At 42.2% G+C, this 17811-nt stretch overlaps 1 protein-coding gene across 13 annotated transcripts in view; it reads right to left on the minus strand.

Moving 5' to 3' along the window:
* Positions 1–338: 338 nt before the first annotated feature.
* Positions 339–17811, minus strand: part of DGKI (diacylglycerol kinase iota) — a 265197-nt gene continuing 247724 nt past the window's right edge. For 11 of the 13 annotated variants that reach the window (XM_075602606.1, XM_075602603.1, XM_075602602.1 and 8 more), the window contains 3 exons: positions 6283–6319; positions 1410–1509; positions 339–896 (listed from right to left, as the gene is read on the minus strand). In XM_075602606.1, the coding sequence (XP_075458721.1) occupies positions 780–896; positions 1410–1509; positions 6283–6319 (254 nt within the window). In that variant the 3' untranslated portion in view covers positions 339–779. Of the gene's footprint in view, positions 1304–1409; positions 1510–6282; positions 6320–17811 lie in introns of all 13 variants that reach the window. The other 2 variants (XM_075602599.1, XM_075602600.1) reach the window with 2 other exon arrangements.

A 17811-nucleotide genomic window follows, 5' to 3' on the forward strand; every position in this document is an offset into this window, starting at 1 on the left:
CTTTTTTGTATATCAGGTTCTCAGTGTAAAAAAGACAACCTGCAGATATGATGGGCCATATTTACTAATCGGCGCTATTTCACAAAATACTTGAATGGGCCAAAAGGTATATTCTAGGTCCGGAAAGTATATTTGGCAATCGTACGCTTGGTAAATATGGGCCAATGTTGGTGTTTAGTAATAAAATGTACAGAACGTTGCACTGTAACATGGCAAAAGCTTCAATCATTCAGAGCACTGACATGGAATTAGACATGGAGTTATGTGGGCATGTAAATATTTATATCGAGACACTTCAACCGACCCAAATTTTAGCAACACACATTCTGAGACCAGAATCCAGGCTCTTCCATTTTTAATAAATCGGCACTGCAGATACCAAAACAAATGTGAGGTTTATAACACTGTGCAGGCCTACAAGCTCTTCTCTCTGACTGGGCTGTGTGGGTTTTGACCAAAGTGAGGAGATAGACACTGGACAAGTTCATGCTTCTTGTTGGAAAACAGAAAAGGGTTCCACATGAGGTGAGGTCTCAGCCCCAACTTGGCCCTTCCACACTCCACTTCGACCCCCATCAATGGGTCGGGGGAGCAGCAGTTCCGTGGCAAGTCTCGTAGCCCTTAGAAACTGGACAATGCACCCGCCGCTGGTTATTTTGCATGAGGGACGGGCGCTTCCGTTCACTAGGCTTCTTCTTCCTGGGATGACATTCTCCAGGGGCCTGCAGCGGAGGCTCTCTTATTTCTTCTTGGAGTCTTTCCTCCACCTGCTTCCCGGGTCAGACCGCTGTCTCCAGGTCTTCATTGGAAATGAGTTGCTTGGCTTGACAAGTCTCCAGGTAAGATGCAAGGTCAGGATCACCCACTTCCTGGGCTTTGTCACAAGGAGTCTTGTCCTGTTGGGGATGGGAGGGAGGGGATGATGAAGTGACCAAAAAGGAGAGAGAATGGAGAGGATAAACAAGGAGCAAGACAGATTAAAGGGGGGGGGGGAGATGAAGAAGAGGGAAGGGAGTTATCAGGAGAGAGAGAGGTGAAGAAGGGTTGGCAGAAACACAGATGAGCGTTAAAGGTTGTAGGGGTTTGGAGGAAAGACAGCTGGTATAGGAAGTGATAGTCACGGAAAAGACAAAGGGTAAGGTGAGAGGAGAGAGACAGGTAAACGAGGAACACTAGTGATAGAGGGAATGAGGCTTGCGCCTGTGCGCGGTCTTGATACAGACAGATGACAAGGAGCATGGAGGGAAAATAAACAGGCGAGAAGATATTAAAACTCATTCCCATTGATAATATCGCATATGATCTGTAAAGAAGACAGATGGAAAAGTTGATCTTCGGTGTGGAAGATCTGATGATGACTCCACTGCCTCCTCCTTTCCCCGATTGTATGAGAGCGCTCCCGTGATTACCTTGGCGTCCTTCTTAATCACACAAGCTCCGGCATCCACCAGGATTTGGCAAACCCGCTGATGCTTATGGAAGGCTGCTTTGTGCAGTGCTGTTTCTCCCCTAAACCAAGGGGAAATGAGAGAAATAAAAAAACAGGTGTGAAGATAGGAGTGAAAAAACCCCAGGTGTATGCTTGGGCCAGAACAGGTGCGTGTTTAGTATATAGAGCAAATGTGTGGGTTTGTCAAAAGCACAGTGTATGTATATAGAAGAGCGCACACTCTGTAGCCCCAATTATTTGGGAACTTTGGCATGGACTTGTAAATCACTCACATATAATGTGTGTTTTTAACAGAGTTTGCTTAATAAACAGACACTATTAAAGGGGCAATCGAAGAAGCCTTTTTTTCTTTTTTTAACATATGTTTGAAGTTGGGGTCTCCGGAGCTGAATCCCATTAATCTCAGCTCCAGCGATCCCCTGCTTCCCGAGATACTTACTTCTGAAGGGGGTGCTGGTATTTCGGCTATGTTGAAAGCTCCTGCGTTCTGCGGGCCAATAGGAAGCCACACAGGATGAAGTCACGGATTCCTGTTGGCCCGCAGGACGCAGAAGCTTCGTGTATCCACCATTACATGAACCCAGCTAGAGCAGCTACCGGCACCCCTTATGGAGGTAGAAATCTTGGAAAGCAGGGGGTCCCTGGAGCTGAAATGAACGGGGTTCAGCTCCAGAGACCCCCTGCTTCAACCCTGTGTAACAAAAATGGGGAAGAAAAATGGCCACTTGGATTGCCGCTTTAAGGACTCTGTATCATGCAAAGAAAAGATTGTTGGACTCAACATTTCAATCTTTGCTCTCCAGTTGAGTCACAAGGAAGAAGCTTGTTAGTTAAGGTCTGACATTTCTTTGGCACAAAGAGAGGGAAGATAATGGCAGCAGTTTTAATACATCCAGCTGGCGCTGGGTAACTGCTTCTGTTGATAATCCCTAATTGCAAAGCAGTTCACACAGGGCAATACTGGGGCAAAATATGTTTATACATTGATGCAAAGAGGTGCAAGTGGAAAATGCCTCTTCTTTTATTCCAAAATTGCCTTGATAAATAGACCACATGCTCAGTATATGTGTATTATAAAACACTACATGTACAGTATATCTGTATTATAAAACACTACATGTACAGTATATCTGTATTATAAAACACTACATGTATAGTATATCTGTATTATAAAACACTACATGTACAGTATATCTGTATTATAAAACAATAGATGTACAGTATGTGTGTGTGTATTATAAAACACTACATGTACAGTATATCGGTATTTTAAAACACTACATGTACAGTATATCTGTATTATAAAACACTACATGTACAGTATGTGTGTGTGTGTATTATAAAACACCACATGTACAGTATGTGTGTGTGTGTATTATAAAACACTATATGTACAGTATGTGTGTGTGTGTATTATAAAACACTACATGTACAGTATGTGTGTGTGTATTATAAAACACTACATGTACAGTATGTGTGTATGTGTATTATAAAACACTACATGTACAGTATGTGTGTGTGTATTATAAAACACTACATGTACAGTATACAGTATGTGTATACATTAGACAGCATAGGACTGTGGGATCTATCTGGGGCAGTTATGTTTTGCACAAATATTCTGCAGCAGGAAGACTTTGATAAATATGCGCCTATGTCTGTGAGTAAAATGCAGTACAGAAAGCAGTGCGTTTGTGTTATATACAGATATGTCCTGAGTTAATTGCCAGGGAAGATACAATGTAACTGAATGCTGTAGCAACATATTTACTTAATTCTAGCAAACAAAGGGAGCGGTGCGCTGAGGTAAGTAGGTACGACCAACACGCAGCTCTAACAAAAACAGCTATTTATTGAAAAAAATGGACAAACATCACGATACTAGATAACCTCTGATGCGTTTCATCCCGCAAGGGACTTTGTCAAAGAGTGAGTGGTAAAACGTCTGTATGCTCCCCTATATACTATCAGCTATACTGTGATAGGCTAACCACAAGATTGTTTAAATGGCAACTCCCCTTACACAGCTGAGTATTAATTAATGAGAGTGCCATTCAGTCTATACAGGCATAGTGGTATATAGAAAGGGGAGACAAAACATACAGATATAGCTAATACATAGTAACAGCTAAACAACATATATAAAAAACATAAATAAAGAATAATAAACAAACAACTGATTGCAACAGTACTGTAAGATAGTAACAACAGCGGGACACACTGGATACAGTGTGACAGCAGGTACTTTATTGGCAGAGTGGGCTGAGGGTGTCGTAGAATCAGCCAGGCTGTTCTCACTCAGGACGGTCGGCGATTCTTAATGTCACCCCTTATCACCCGTCCTCCCAACCTGCTTTATTTGTCCGCTGGAACTATAAGTTTGTTCATTCAAGTGCCTTACCTGTGTGTTACTATTACTAAGGATTATCCTACGCTCTCTAGCCCTTGAGCACTGGTGGCAGTTTATCCCTGCATTGCTTCTTCTGATATTTGTGTGTATGTATGTGTGTATGTGTGTCAAATACATATATTATATACATACACCATAAATGCAGTTGGTATAATCAAGGCAAACCAGGCACAGTACCAAAATGAGACTGTTAGTCCATCAGTATCTTCATAGGGGATTTCCCCTGTCTGATACATATTCTATCACAGGAGGATGTCAGGGTTTGTTTTAATAATTTTTGTATTTTATGTTTGATTATTTGTGTTGTTAAATAAATCATAATTTTCTTTGATATTTGTTCTGAGTATACTTGAGTGCTGAGTTGGGACGCTTTTCTTTCTCTTTTCATTGTTATATTACTTCTAGTCCCTAGCACCGTTAGTGGTTATTATATTACTAATTTAAGTACTCATTATTTGCTTAGTCTGTTGCAGGCAGTTTGTCTTGTTGTAATATATATATATATATATATATATATATATATATATATTTATTTATTTACACACACAGGCATACCCCACATTAACGTACGCAATGGGTCCAGAGAGTGTATGTAAAGCGAAAATGTACTTAAAGTGAAGCACTCCCTTTTTTCACTTCGGTAAAGGTAGTGAGCCGGTATTGCTGTTCAGGACATGCCTGTGTCCTACTCACAGGCGCATGCGGGAGCTGCTGTTTTCCAATTGGGCAAGGGGAATCAGCGTGTCACACAACTACGGTGGGCTGTAGGGCTGAATTGTCCGTACTTGCGAAGCGAGTGTCGGACACAGGGGAATGGGGCTATTGTAAATACAGACGAGCCAACGAGTATACTAAAACTTGCCTTAAACTTGCCTTAAACTAGCCAGGTACATGCTGGGTACATTTCAGTGACATTTCTGCAGAGGCTAATGGCCCATCCAATTAACACAGCAGGGGTTCCTGGCAGTCCCATTCAGTTTGAATGGGACTGCCAGGGACCCCCGCTGTTAATCCGATGGGCCATTAGTCTGTCTGCAGAAACGTGTGAAATGTTGCAGCATGTACCCAGCATGTACCTGGGTCTTTTTGAAGATTGCCCCAGGTTTGTTTTAGAATAATCGTCGGCACTACAGTATGTCCGTACTCGCGAGTGTCCGTAAAGTGAAGGTCCAGTGCTTTCCACACTACTGTATTTTCAGCTTCAGGACCAGCCAGTGTCCAAGATAAGTACTAGTGTACTCACCAGTGCCGGGGCTCGGTCGTGGGGAAACAATATGGCTGCCAAATCTTGCATAATCCACGGACCAATAGCAATCCCCAACATTATCATTGCAGCTTACTATTTGGTTGATGCCAATGGTCATGTTGGATTTCCCATGAGGATTACCAGCACCTTCAGAGGTAATTGTTTCAGGAACCAGAAGGTCCCTTGCTGAAAACAGTGAGATTCCTCACAGGAAGCGCCCGGGTTGCAATTATACAAACAAAATCCATTTACATTTTTGCAGGGTGATTGCTACTTCAAACTCCCCCTCTTTCTGTTACTAAATGGTGTGTGTCATAGGCATACATAACATCACAGGCAGTGACCATTGGACAGCAGATACCCAGAACACTGAACATTGCAGCACAGGGAAACCATGACGTCCATTAGATTCAGCTTAATTATTTTATTGCACGTTAGACCTGTCTTTATATACTAAACACGCAGCCATATTACCGGACATGAAAACATTCGGATTAAAGCCTTTCGTATTTGGGCAGCAGCCCGACTTTAAGATGGTATACATAGTTCAGAACACTGCTTATTTGTTATACATTGTGGCCATTTCAAAGCAAAAACAGGTCTCATTGAGTATTAGCAAATAGACCAAAATAGTGGTTGAGGTTGAAAAATGCCCAGTGCGATGGTGATAATGTGTATATCAGGGGGGACGTCTACTTTTCCAGCGCCCTAACAGTGGGGAAAGGCCTCCGGAGGTGTAAAGAGAAATAATCTATCCGAGTACTGGAGAAGGTCCCTACGTATACCAAAGTAGAGGATAATTATTAACAGATGGTAAGTCATTTTTATCATTTTGCTGCCATAGGATTTGCAATATGTTGCAGACAGCCTTGGCATCACAGGGGTTAATGCTACTATGCTTGGGATACTTATTTATAACGATCCAGCGGAAGACAAAAAAAAAACCAAGCAAATGGACAATGAATCAATAATATATTTTTATTGATATTATGTATCTAGTATATCCGAATACGTACATCTGTGTCTATGCTGATTTCAGATGAGATTTTGTACCATGTGGTAGCGCTGTGCTTGGGGACTGCTGCAGGTATTAAACAAGGAGACATGTGTGTGTGTGTGTGTGTGTGTGTGTGTGTGAGTGTGTGTGTGTGAGTGTGTGATACTTATATCACTTACGTGGCTTTGTCTGTCATTTCCAGTAAATCTGCAGGTCCTGGGGAGGCACAGAACAACGATGGTAAGGATAGAGATATAGATATATATGTACTTTGTATTTTCTTTGGGGTGGTGTACACCCATTACATTGTGGCAGCACTCATAGACATCATTGCAACACTATTTTAAATCAGTTTTGCGCACCTTATACTTTTTCTTCATATAAATATATATATATATAGAGAGAGAGAGAGAGAGAGAGAGAGAGAGAGAGAGAGAGAGAGAGAGAGAGAGATTACGATCGCGCTGACTGGTACACCAGTTGTTGAATAAATATGAATGTAAATGCTTAAAGCAGTCCCGTAATCTTCCTTGCAGCTTGTGTCTCAGGTGGGTGCTCGGTTCACCCACCAAACCACAAAGGAATCTTCAAAAATTATAAAAGCAAAGACACAGCGCACCAAAGGTGAATGGGAATATATGTATCAGTAAACACACACACAGATATAGAAACTTAAAGTAAAAAGGAGTTCCGCTGGTCCGGATCAGAACTGACAGTCAGAAAGATGTTGTGCCATAAGAACTTGGTCCACCAAGTCCACGACTGTCTGCTAGCAGCACCCCCCAGACCTTAGGCACTTTCTATAGTGCCGGGCGCGTGCTACGCCGTGCGCGCGCATGGATTGATGTGCCGCGCGCACGGCAGGGAGAGGGGAGCCGACAGACAGCGGCGAAGACGAAGAAATTCATCTTTTCGCGCCGCTGCCTGCGCTCAAATGTATGTATTTGTGTGTATGTGTGTATGCGTGTTTACTTACACTCCCCTTACACTTACACTCACACTCACACAACATATACACACACATACACGCATACAGTATACATACACTTACCTGCAGCTCCCGGCTCTATATACAGGGAAAGCATGCGGCACGTGCACGCGCGTTCGCATAGGAACGTGCGGCCGCACGGCCGCATGCTGTACAGAACGGCCCTTAAGGAACCCCCAATGGCACAGCTGCTTCAGCTTAACCTCTAAGGCACCACCTCTGATTTGCAGGCACGACGAGCTGGCTGCCCGGCATGCAAAGATACAAAGTAGCTGCCTCGCTGTCTCACTTCCTACTACCGCATGTGGATAGAAGCTCTCGTAGCTGCGCATGCGCAAGCGCTCTGCTACTCGGGAGCAGAGGAATAAACAGCTGACCGGCACGGCACAACCTTGCATGATGACGTATTAGGTGATAGTGACGACCTCTACGCGTTTCGCACTCACGTGCTTCATCAGAGGTAAACGTCACAGGCAACAGGGCTCTTATATTTATACCCATTGCAATTAATGTTCAAAGGCTGTGCTCAATAAAATAAGTAAAACACAAGCCCAGAAAAACAAAATCGGGCTAAATTGAAACCTCATGATCTCCTATGTTTGTGACAAGCAAAATGCAAATACATTGTAATAGATTTAATCATACATAAAATATATGCATGATACATTTGCGGTGAAAAAACAAAATGCAACAAGGTGCAAGTGGTCGGCGCAGTGATAAAGGGCATATAATGGTGCCGTCAAAAAGTGTATATATCATAAAAACTTTAAATAAAGTGCAATAGTGTGTAATCATATAGTGACTAAAAAGTGAAATAAAAAATAAGGATTGCAGCTCTAAACCCTTTAAATGGACGGTCTGTTGAATCCACTTCAAACGTTGATTTTCTCAAAGCATAGGGGAGCGCAGGTTCAATATGTAATGAGAGATAAATAAAACATAGTGCAAATAAAGTATGGAATGGTGAAGTGTGACATCACATACTACCATATATGATTGAAGTTCCTGTATCACACACCAGAGTCAAGCTCACTGTCACTGATCTCTGAAACGCCTTATTTTCATTGACACCACGTGAGTCTCCATTCGACCTTGTGTTTAATACACTTCACCATTCCATACTTTATTTGCACTATGTTTTATTTATCTCTCATTACATATTGAACCTGCGCTCCCCTATGCTTTGAGGAAATGATACATATGCAAAAGGAAATTTTCAACTGAAAAGAAGATTAAAATATAAAATACCAACAAACAGATGAGATCATGAAAAGAGATCCTTTACAGTGACCAGAATAAACCAAGTGTGCAGCATAGTTAAAAAGGAGAAAATACACACTAAATTGCTACCACAACGTTAAACTAAACCACTATCTCGATCTCAAGAAAAGGTGTGTGTAATGCAAATATATTAATAAAAATACACACATCTCCATTCTGATACACATGCACATATATAGGCATGTGTATTGAACATTGGCTAATGCTCTAGCCATGTACAATAAAAAAAAATATTTACATATTATGACATATTTAAAATACAAATGTAAAATTCATAGATGGAGACAAGTCCATGTTGACAGACGAATCTCCAAATGTGAATGACATTTCATATAAAGGTCTGTGTGTTAAATACACCAGATAGCACCCACTCAGCAATAATATACAACGTCATTTTCTAAGAAACCCAATGGATGTTTGGTTTTTAGTCTGTGGATCCAAAATTGCTCCCTGCGCAGCAAGTACAGATCCCTGTTGCCACCCCTAACATTATCTTTCAGGGACTCGATAGCAGAAAAATGTAATGACTTTGGGTTATCGCCATGTACATGGTGAAAGTGATCCCGGAGGAACGTCAATGGTTACCTTTGTCTATAAATTGTCTTTACTAGATTTTTGATGTTCCTTAGATGCTCAAAAATCCTAATTTTGAGACATATTCTAGTTTTCCCTACATACTGGATCCCACAATCACGTTGTGATAGGTAAATAACAAATTTACTGTTACAATTAATGAATGAGTCCACTTGAACACTTCCATTAGTAAGAAAGGACTTAACGAGCTTTGCAGGGATCATGAAGCCACAGGCGTTACATCCTAAACACTTGTAACAACCATTGGGCCTCATAGTTTGAACAAAGGTACATTTAGGATTCGGCACCAGACTCGGAGCCAACATGTATTTTAAATCCCTTGACTTTTTGAAAACAACCCTGGGTTGAGATGGAAGAAGATTCCCCAGAATAGGATCCAACTTTAAAATGCTCCAATATCGTGAGAGGATATTTCTTATACCACGATGTGCTAATTAAATTGGGTGATGAACAGTGGGACATCCTTACTGGGACATGATGAACGGGCAGGCAAACCGCCTGTACCCCCCAACTGCCCTCCGTCCAACTGCCCTCCGTCCATCCAGGTACACAAATGGATCTAGATTTTGCCTTTTTATATTTTAGTAGAGTTACCCTATCTTGTTTAAGGGCTCTTTGAAAGGCTAGATCTACAATATCACTAATATATATATATATATATATATATATATAGCTGAGGAAAATGGGTGCACACACAGGGTAAAGTGCCTATCAGAAAGCATTTGTGGTGTACGGTAAAGGGGGTTAGATGCAAGTCAATATACAGTAGATCACAATAGTGATCTGGAATACCAGCACATCACAGTAGTAGCAAAAAAGGGTAATTTATAATGTCCAAAGTAGAAACATAAGCAGGATGTTTCGGTTTCAGTTATACACAACTACAATGTGTTTTTACTCACTTTAATTCTGGAACAATAGAGGTAGTGGCTGATATTTACTAAACATTCCATGCTGGAAGATCCTTATAGACTGATAATGTGTATATCAGGGGGGACTCCATTTTGTCTGCTGTATAACCATTTAATGCTAACACTGCCATTATGCTTTTTAGTGTAATATTAACTACCCTTTTTACCAATTTAATGTTAGCTGCACTTATGAACTGTCTATGTTCAGACATAGTTCCGGAATGAAGTAACAGGAACTATTGACCAAAAAAGGCACAAACTGGAATTTATGTACGATCTCAGCACTTCAAGCTTGAATCATGAAATATGCCCATGTGCGACATATTGGGCAAACTATGAGTTCCCAAAAAGTGATTTTCCATCTGTCAGTTAAAAGATAAGCATAGCATAAGCATAAAATAAGGGAAATAAAGCTTGGCACGTATTCACTTTTGTTTGCTCGCCTATAAAACCTGACTGTAACCGTTTAATAAACAGGAGAGGTTTTTGACAACGCTCACTGGTGTCCGATTCAATTACTTCTCCACCGGGCTGCTCGTCTCCTTTTCCAGCGCCCTAACAGTGGGGAAAGGCCTCCCGGGGGGGTAAAGAGAAATCTATCCGAGTACTGGAGATGTTTCCTATGTATGCAGTAGAGAAAAATTATTAACATAGACTATTCACGTGAATGGGCTGGAAGGTGTCTTGTGGAATAGCACCGTTAAGTAAAGATGGGCCATTGTTTCTTATTGATACTATAGGTATAGGAATAATTACCTAAGGAAATTGCTATAGCTTCCACAGTAGCTGCCACCGCTATGAGGTTATTTAGAACGTGACCGTGAAAGCATGTTAGCTATTAGGCAAGAGGTAAGGATCGTTGTTTCATGAAGGAAAACGACAAGGACCAAACTGTCAAACTTGTCAATGTTATGCTTTAGCAAATCGGTTAATCATTCCATCTGGGCCATGAACCAGGTACGGGACAAGACTTGTTGGACATGAAGAGGAGATTCTTGTTTCCAGGATGCCGAGAGTGCACACCTGACCATGGGAAATTGGACTCTAGGAGTCCTTAGTGAGATCTGGGAAGTACCTACCTAGAAGAAAGGACCAGGGATCTAGGGGGACCTGGATATTAAGAAGCTGAGAAATTAGTCTTTGAATTTGCCACCAGAAAGGCCTAATCCCATGGTAGGGCCAACATGTATGGCACATTGTACCTACCTGACCACATTACCTCCAGCACATTACCTCCAGGTGAGATAGAATGATATATAGCATAAAGATAGCACCTGTACAGCATCTTCTAGCTATTGTCCTTTATGAGAGGGCAGGTGGAGCCCCTATCCGCACTTTCCTTTATACAGTACATCTTCGTATTCCTAGTCATCCAAGACCTCTCTAAGGCAGAGGTGCTCAACTACAGTCCTCAAGCCCCCCCAACAGGTCAGGTTTTCAGGATATCCCTGCTACAGCACAGGTGGCTCAATCAGTCCCTTCTTCAGTCTCTGACTGAGCCTCTGATTGAGCCACCTGTGCTGAAGCTGGGATATCCTGAAAACCTGACTTGTTGGGGGGGCTTGAGGACTGGAGTTGAGCATCCCTGCTCTATGGTCTGCCTCCCAGAGAATAATGTAAATACAGAGAATAGCCTTGCACACCTTAAAATACTAAAATAAGCAGTATACTTGCTATAAGTGTAACGGTGCTCCGTGGTTCAGGGAAACAACCTGTCTGTTGTAGTTCCAGAATATATGAAAGACATAGGAAGATCCAGGGCACTTCGGATTTGTAGAGAAGAAATGTATTCTTTTAGTGGCACACACAACGTTTCAAACTTATGCTAAGTTCTTTCTCAAGAGTCACTTGAGAAGGAACTTAGCATGAGTTGGAAACGTTGTGTGTGCCACTAAAAGAATACATTTCTTCTCTGAAAATCCGAAGTGCCCTGAATCTTCTTATTTCTTTCTGCCTCCCTGAGAGACATATACCAGTCTTTGGAGTTTAGGTATTGTTATTATTAAGACACAGGGGCCTATGCAGAGAGCAGCGCTATTTCGAAATTCGCCATTTTTTGGAGAAAATCGCGCAGAAAGCAGCAGAAAATGGCGAGTTCCGAAAAACGCGCCAATTTTTCTTTTCTAGTTATAAAACTCGCCTCGCGGCTGGCGAGAACCTCAATCTCGCCAGTTTTAAAAATATCCGTATGCAGAGAGGCGCGAACGGCATCTAGCGGCTGTTCGCGCCAATAAAATGGCGCGATTGTCTCAGTTTTAACTCGCCAGAAAAAACTGCCGCTCGCGGCCATTGCAAAGGGAAAAAAAAAGCCGCGAATTTGTTTTAACACATTTCTGAAGCGCGCATCTCGCCAATTTAAACTCGCCACACGCATCCATGTTAAACATAGCAGAATTCGCACTTTTCTGCATATGGAGATTAAAACTCTCCAAAAAAGCTACTTTTTAATAAATTCGCCAATTTTAAAATTCGCTGCTCTCTGCATAGGCCCCATAATCTCTCAAAACTGGTCAGAAGGGAAAAGCCATCTTTTGTGACCATGTGGGAAACAAAGTGTTGTAGTTGTAAGTATTTAAATAATTTGATGCTAGGTACCCCACTGTAGGTTGTATTTTTTTAAAACTTGGTTATAAAATGGTTTCATTATCCTCAACCACGTCTCTTAGTCTCAGGAGCCCCCTCATCGACAGCTGCATGAAAGTCATCGGAAAGATTGGTTTAAAAAGAAGTGGCGTCATGAGGGAAGTGTGGGCGGTTAGCTTATATTTGTGACAATATTTATCCCAGCGGGTCAGGGAATGTAATATTATTTGGGTTATAGAAAGCATTATTAGGTCCGTGTTTTCTATGGAGCCAGAGTATTCATTGGGATTCAATAGGGTCAAAGTTGAAGCTGTTAATACCCACCCTATGTTTGGTGCCTGGGGGGAAATGCCAGGACGTTAGTTGACGGAGTTTGGAAGCCAAATAATATCCGGTTAAAAGCTGTTCTATACAGCATGCGGCCGTGCGTTCCTATGCGAACGCGCGTGCACGTGCCGCATGCTTTTCATGAATATAGAGCCGGGAGCTGCAGGTTAGTGTATATGTGTGTATATGTGTATGTAAGTATATGTGTGTGTATGTGTGAGTATATGTGTGTGCATGGGTTGTATGAGTGAAAGTAAGTCCTAGATAGATTTTTTAAAGAAAAAAAAAAGTTTAATAAATATTTTTTGTTTGTTTTACAATCCTTGACCCATACACACATCCATACAAACACACATCCACGCATACATACATACACACACATATACATACATACACACATCCATACAAACACACATCCACGCATACATACATACACACATATACATACATACACACATCCATACAAACACACATCCACGCATACATACATACACACACATATACATACATACACACATCCATACAAACACACATCCACGCATACATACATACACACATATACATACATACACACATCCATACAAACACACATCGACGCATACATACATACACACACATATACATACATACACACATCCATACAAACACACATCCACGCATACATACATACACACATATACATACATACACACATCCATACAAACACACATCCACGCATACATACATACACACATATACATACATACACACATCCATACAAACACACATCCACGCATACATACATACACACATATACATACATACACACATCCATACAAACACACATCCACGCATACATACATACACACATATACATACATACACACATCCATACAAACACACATCCACGCATACATACATACACACATATACATACATACACACATCCATACAAACACACATCCACGCATACATACATACACACATATACATACATACACACATCCATACAAACACACATCCACGCATACATACATACACACATATACATACATACACACATCCATACAAACACACATCCACGCATACATACATACACACATATACATACATACACACATCCATACAAACACACATCCACGCATACATACATACACACATATACATACATACACACATCCATACAAACACACATCCACGCATACATACATACACACACATATACATACATACACACATCCATACAAACACACATCCACGCATACATACATACACACATATACATACATACACACATCCATACAAACACACATCCACGCATACATACATACACACATATACATACATACACACATCCATACAAACACACATCCACGCATACATACATACACACATATACATACATACACATCCATACAAACACACATCCACGCATACATACATACACACACATATACATACATACACACATCCATACAAACACACATCCACGCATACATACATACACACATATACATACATACACACATCCATACAAACACACATCCACGCATACATACATACACACATATACATACATACACACATCCATACAAACACACATCCACGCATACATACATACACACATACACCACGCATACATACATCCATACAAACACACATCCACGCATACATACACACATACACATATATTTGAGCGCAGGCAGCGGCGCAAAAAGATGAATTTCTTCATCTTCGCCGCTGTCTGTCGACTCCCCTTTCCCTGCCGTGCGCGCGCGGCACTTCTATAGAAAGGCTGACTGACGTCAGCCAACTGAAATTGCGCGCGCGCGCTCGGCGCTATAGAACGTGCCTTAGGAAGGGGAGACGGATGATTTTTTTTTTTGCCACTCCAAATGAAAAGTGAAACATCTTAAGGACGTTTGGTAAAATCCGACCATACTAGTGGAATGGGCAGGATTTAGAATACGTTATCCGACTTATCCAGGAAATTGAATATTTGTTCAACTCCTCTACGTTTCTTTTTGATGTCTTTAGTAAAGAAGAGTCATGTGTTTTATACAGGGAGGTGAATGAATTTGTTAGGAAGTCACCCCGTTACCTCAGGCTGGATTAAGACCACCACCAAATATAGTTGGTTACAAGGAGTTTCCCTGTGGGTTTTGGTGATGCCTATCCCAAGAGCCACAGATTTATCATTGTTAATATGAGAATTAGACTTATCCACATTTTTGCAGGTATGTTGAAGTTAGGGTGACCAGATGTCCCAGTCCCATAGAATTGCCTCAGGTTTATCAAAGGAAAAGGAATCCCTTGAAAAGGGGTTTTCCTTTGATAAACCTGAGGCAATTCTATGGTACTGGGTTTTGCCCTGATTTTAAAGCTGGGAAACTTTTGTAAATTCCCAAGTATTCAGAGGCAAAGGAAAGTCTTTTTGGTCATGAGATAAGAAGGTCTTTAACTCCTTGTCTCCAATTACATTTCGGGATATATACTTCACCTTCTAGCATTTTACACCCCAAATTTGGTCAAGGATTTTGGGCCAAGAAATGTTATTCCTTAAGCAGGATATTCTGGAAATGTAATTATAAATAAGTATTTCACTGGATTCCCAAAATGGAAACACGGTTCCTCCGCTACATTTAAAACAACAATCCTTTCGAAAATCAATTTAGATCATCTTTTGATGCGGTCTTGTCCCTCAAACATAATACCCTTTTAATACACCATAAAAAAGGATGAATTGATACTCTTCTTTTTGATTTGCTTCATTAATTTCTATGAGTGTCCAACCATTTTATTCAATCCCATGGAATCCAGGTTTTCCAGAACCATATCTCCGGAATTAAATGGTGGCAGTGGTCCTCAAGGCCTGCCAGCCACACCATCTTTTAGGGAAAACCAATACATTTCAACACACAGATTAATAATGTACCTTGTTTGCATGAGAACAGGCAATTGGTTGGTTGGCTCAAAAAACTGATCTGGTTGAGGGCCCTAAGTTGTGAAAACCATTGCTGGTTTCAGATATGTTGAAGTTAGGGTGACCAGATGTCCTGGTTTAGCCGGGATGGTCCCGTTTTTTTAAGGTCTGTCCCGGCTGCCCGACTTTCATTAAAATGATCCGTTTTTTTCTGACTGTCCCGGTTTTGACCATCAGAGCAGGGGGGAGGCAGCAGAGACCAGAGAATGCTGGCAGGGAGGAGAGCGGAGCCCGGGTCTGATCTACAGCTGCAGAGGGTGGAGGCGGGGTTTGCTTCAGCGGAGCCCCAGCAGTGAAACCCGGAAGTGAGTCAGTGAGAACTTCGGTTTCTGCTGCCAGGGCTCAAGATAGCTTCCGCCCTCCCCCCCCCCCCCCCCCCACCCATGCTCCACAGTGACAGGTAGGGTCAAGAATGGGGATAGAAAGAGAAGAAACACACACAGTATAGGGAGACAGATACACGGAATGGGGGGAGAGAAAGAGAAAGACACAAAATGGGGGGAGAGAGAGAGATACACAGCATGGAGAGAGAGACACAGCATGGGGAGAGAGTGGGACACAGCTTAGGGAGAGAGAGACAGTATGGGGGAGAGAGAGAGACACAGCATGGTGAGAGAGGCAGGATGTGGAGAGAGTGACAGGATGTGGAGAGAGAGACACAGAATGGGGGGAGAGACACAGAATGAGGAGAGACATACAGAATGAGGAGAGAGACACAGAATGGGGAGAGAGACACAGAATGAGGAGAGCAACACAGAATGGGGGGGGAGAAAAAAAAGAGAAAGAGAGAGACACAGAATGGGGAGAGAGACAGACACAGAATGGGGAGAGAGACACAGAATGGACGGGGGAGAAAAAAAAGAGAGAGAGAGACAGAATGGGGACAGAGACAGACACAGCATGGGGACAGAGACAGACACAGCATGGGGAGAGAGACAGACACAGCATGGGGAAAGAGACAGACACAGCATGGGGAGAGAGACAGACACAGCATGGGGAGAGAGACAGACACAGCATGGGGAGAGAGACAGACACAGCATGGGGAGAGAGACAGACACAGCATGGGGAGAGAGACACACAGAATGGAAAGAGACACAGAATGGAAAGAGACACACAGAATGGAAAGAGACACAGAATGGAAAGAGACACACAGAATGGAAAGAGACACACAGAATGGAAAGAGACACACAGAATGGGAAGAGACACACAGAATGGGAAGAGACACACAGAATGGGGAGAGACACACAGAGAATGGCGAGAGAGAGAGAGAGAGAGAGAGACAGAGAATGGGGGAGAGAGACACACAGAGAATGCGGGCGAGAGAGAGATACACAGAATGGGGGAGAGAGAGATAGAGAGACACAGAGAATGGAGGGGAGAGAGATAAAGAGAGACAGAGAATGAGAGGGAGAGAGAGACACAGAGAATGGGGAAGAGAGAGACACAGAGAATGGGGGAGAGAGAGAGACACAGAGAATGCGGGAGAGAGACAGAGAATGGGGGAGAGAGATATAGAGAGACACACAGAGAATGGGTTAGAGAGACACACACAGAGAATGGGGGAGAGAGAGAATGGGAAGTGTGAAACAAGAATGTAGGGATGGGGGGGAACGAGAATGGCGGGATGGGGGAAATGAGAATGGAGGGATGGGGGAAATGAGAAAATGGAGGTTTGGAGGGAGAGAGAAAATGGAGGGACGGGGGGAGAGAGAGAATGGAGGTATGGGGGGAGAGAGAATGGAGGGATGGGGGGACAGAGAGAATGGAGGGATGGGGGAGAGAGAATGGAGGGATGGGGGGAGAGAGAATAAAGGGATGGGGGGAGGGAAAGAATGGAGGGATGGGGGGAGAGAGAATGGAGTGTGTGTGAGAGAAGGGGGGACAGAGAGGGGCATAGAGACATAAAGAGTAGGGGCGCAGTTGGTGATATCATATATTTTATAAATATTTTTTTTAATATGTCCCGGCTTTTACTTTTGTAAATCTGGTCACCCTAATTAGATTAATTTTTTTTCAAAAAATCTTTTCTAAGAAAATGCTACAAGTAAAAAAAATAGACATG

This window comes from Ascaphus truei, chromosome 5, assembly GCF_040206685.1.
Source record: "Ascaphus truei isolate aAscTru1 chromosome 5, aAscTru1.hap1, whole genome shotgun sequence".
NCBI classification, from domain to species: Eukaryota; Metazoa; Chordata; class Amphibia; order Anura; family Ascaphidae; genus Ascaphus; species Ascaphus truei.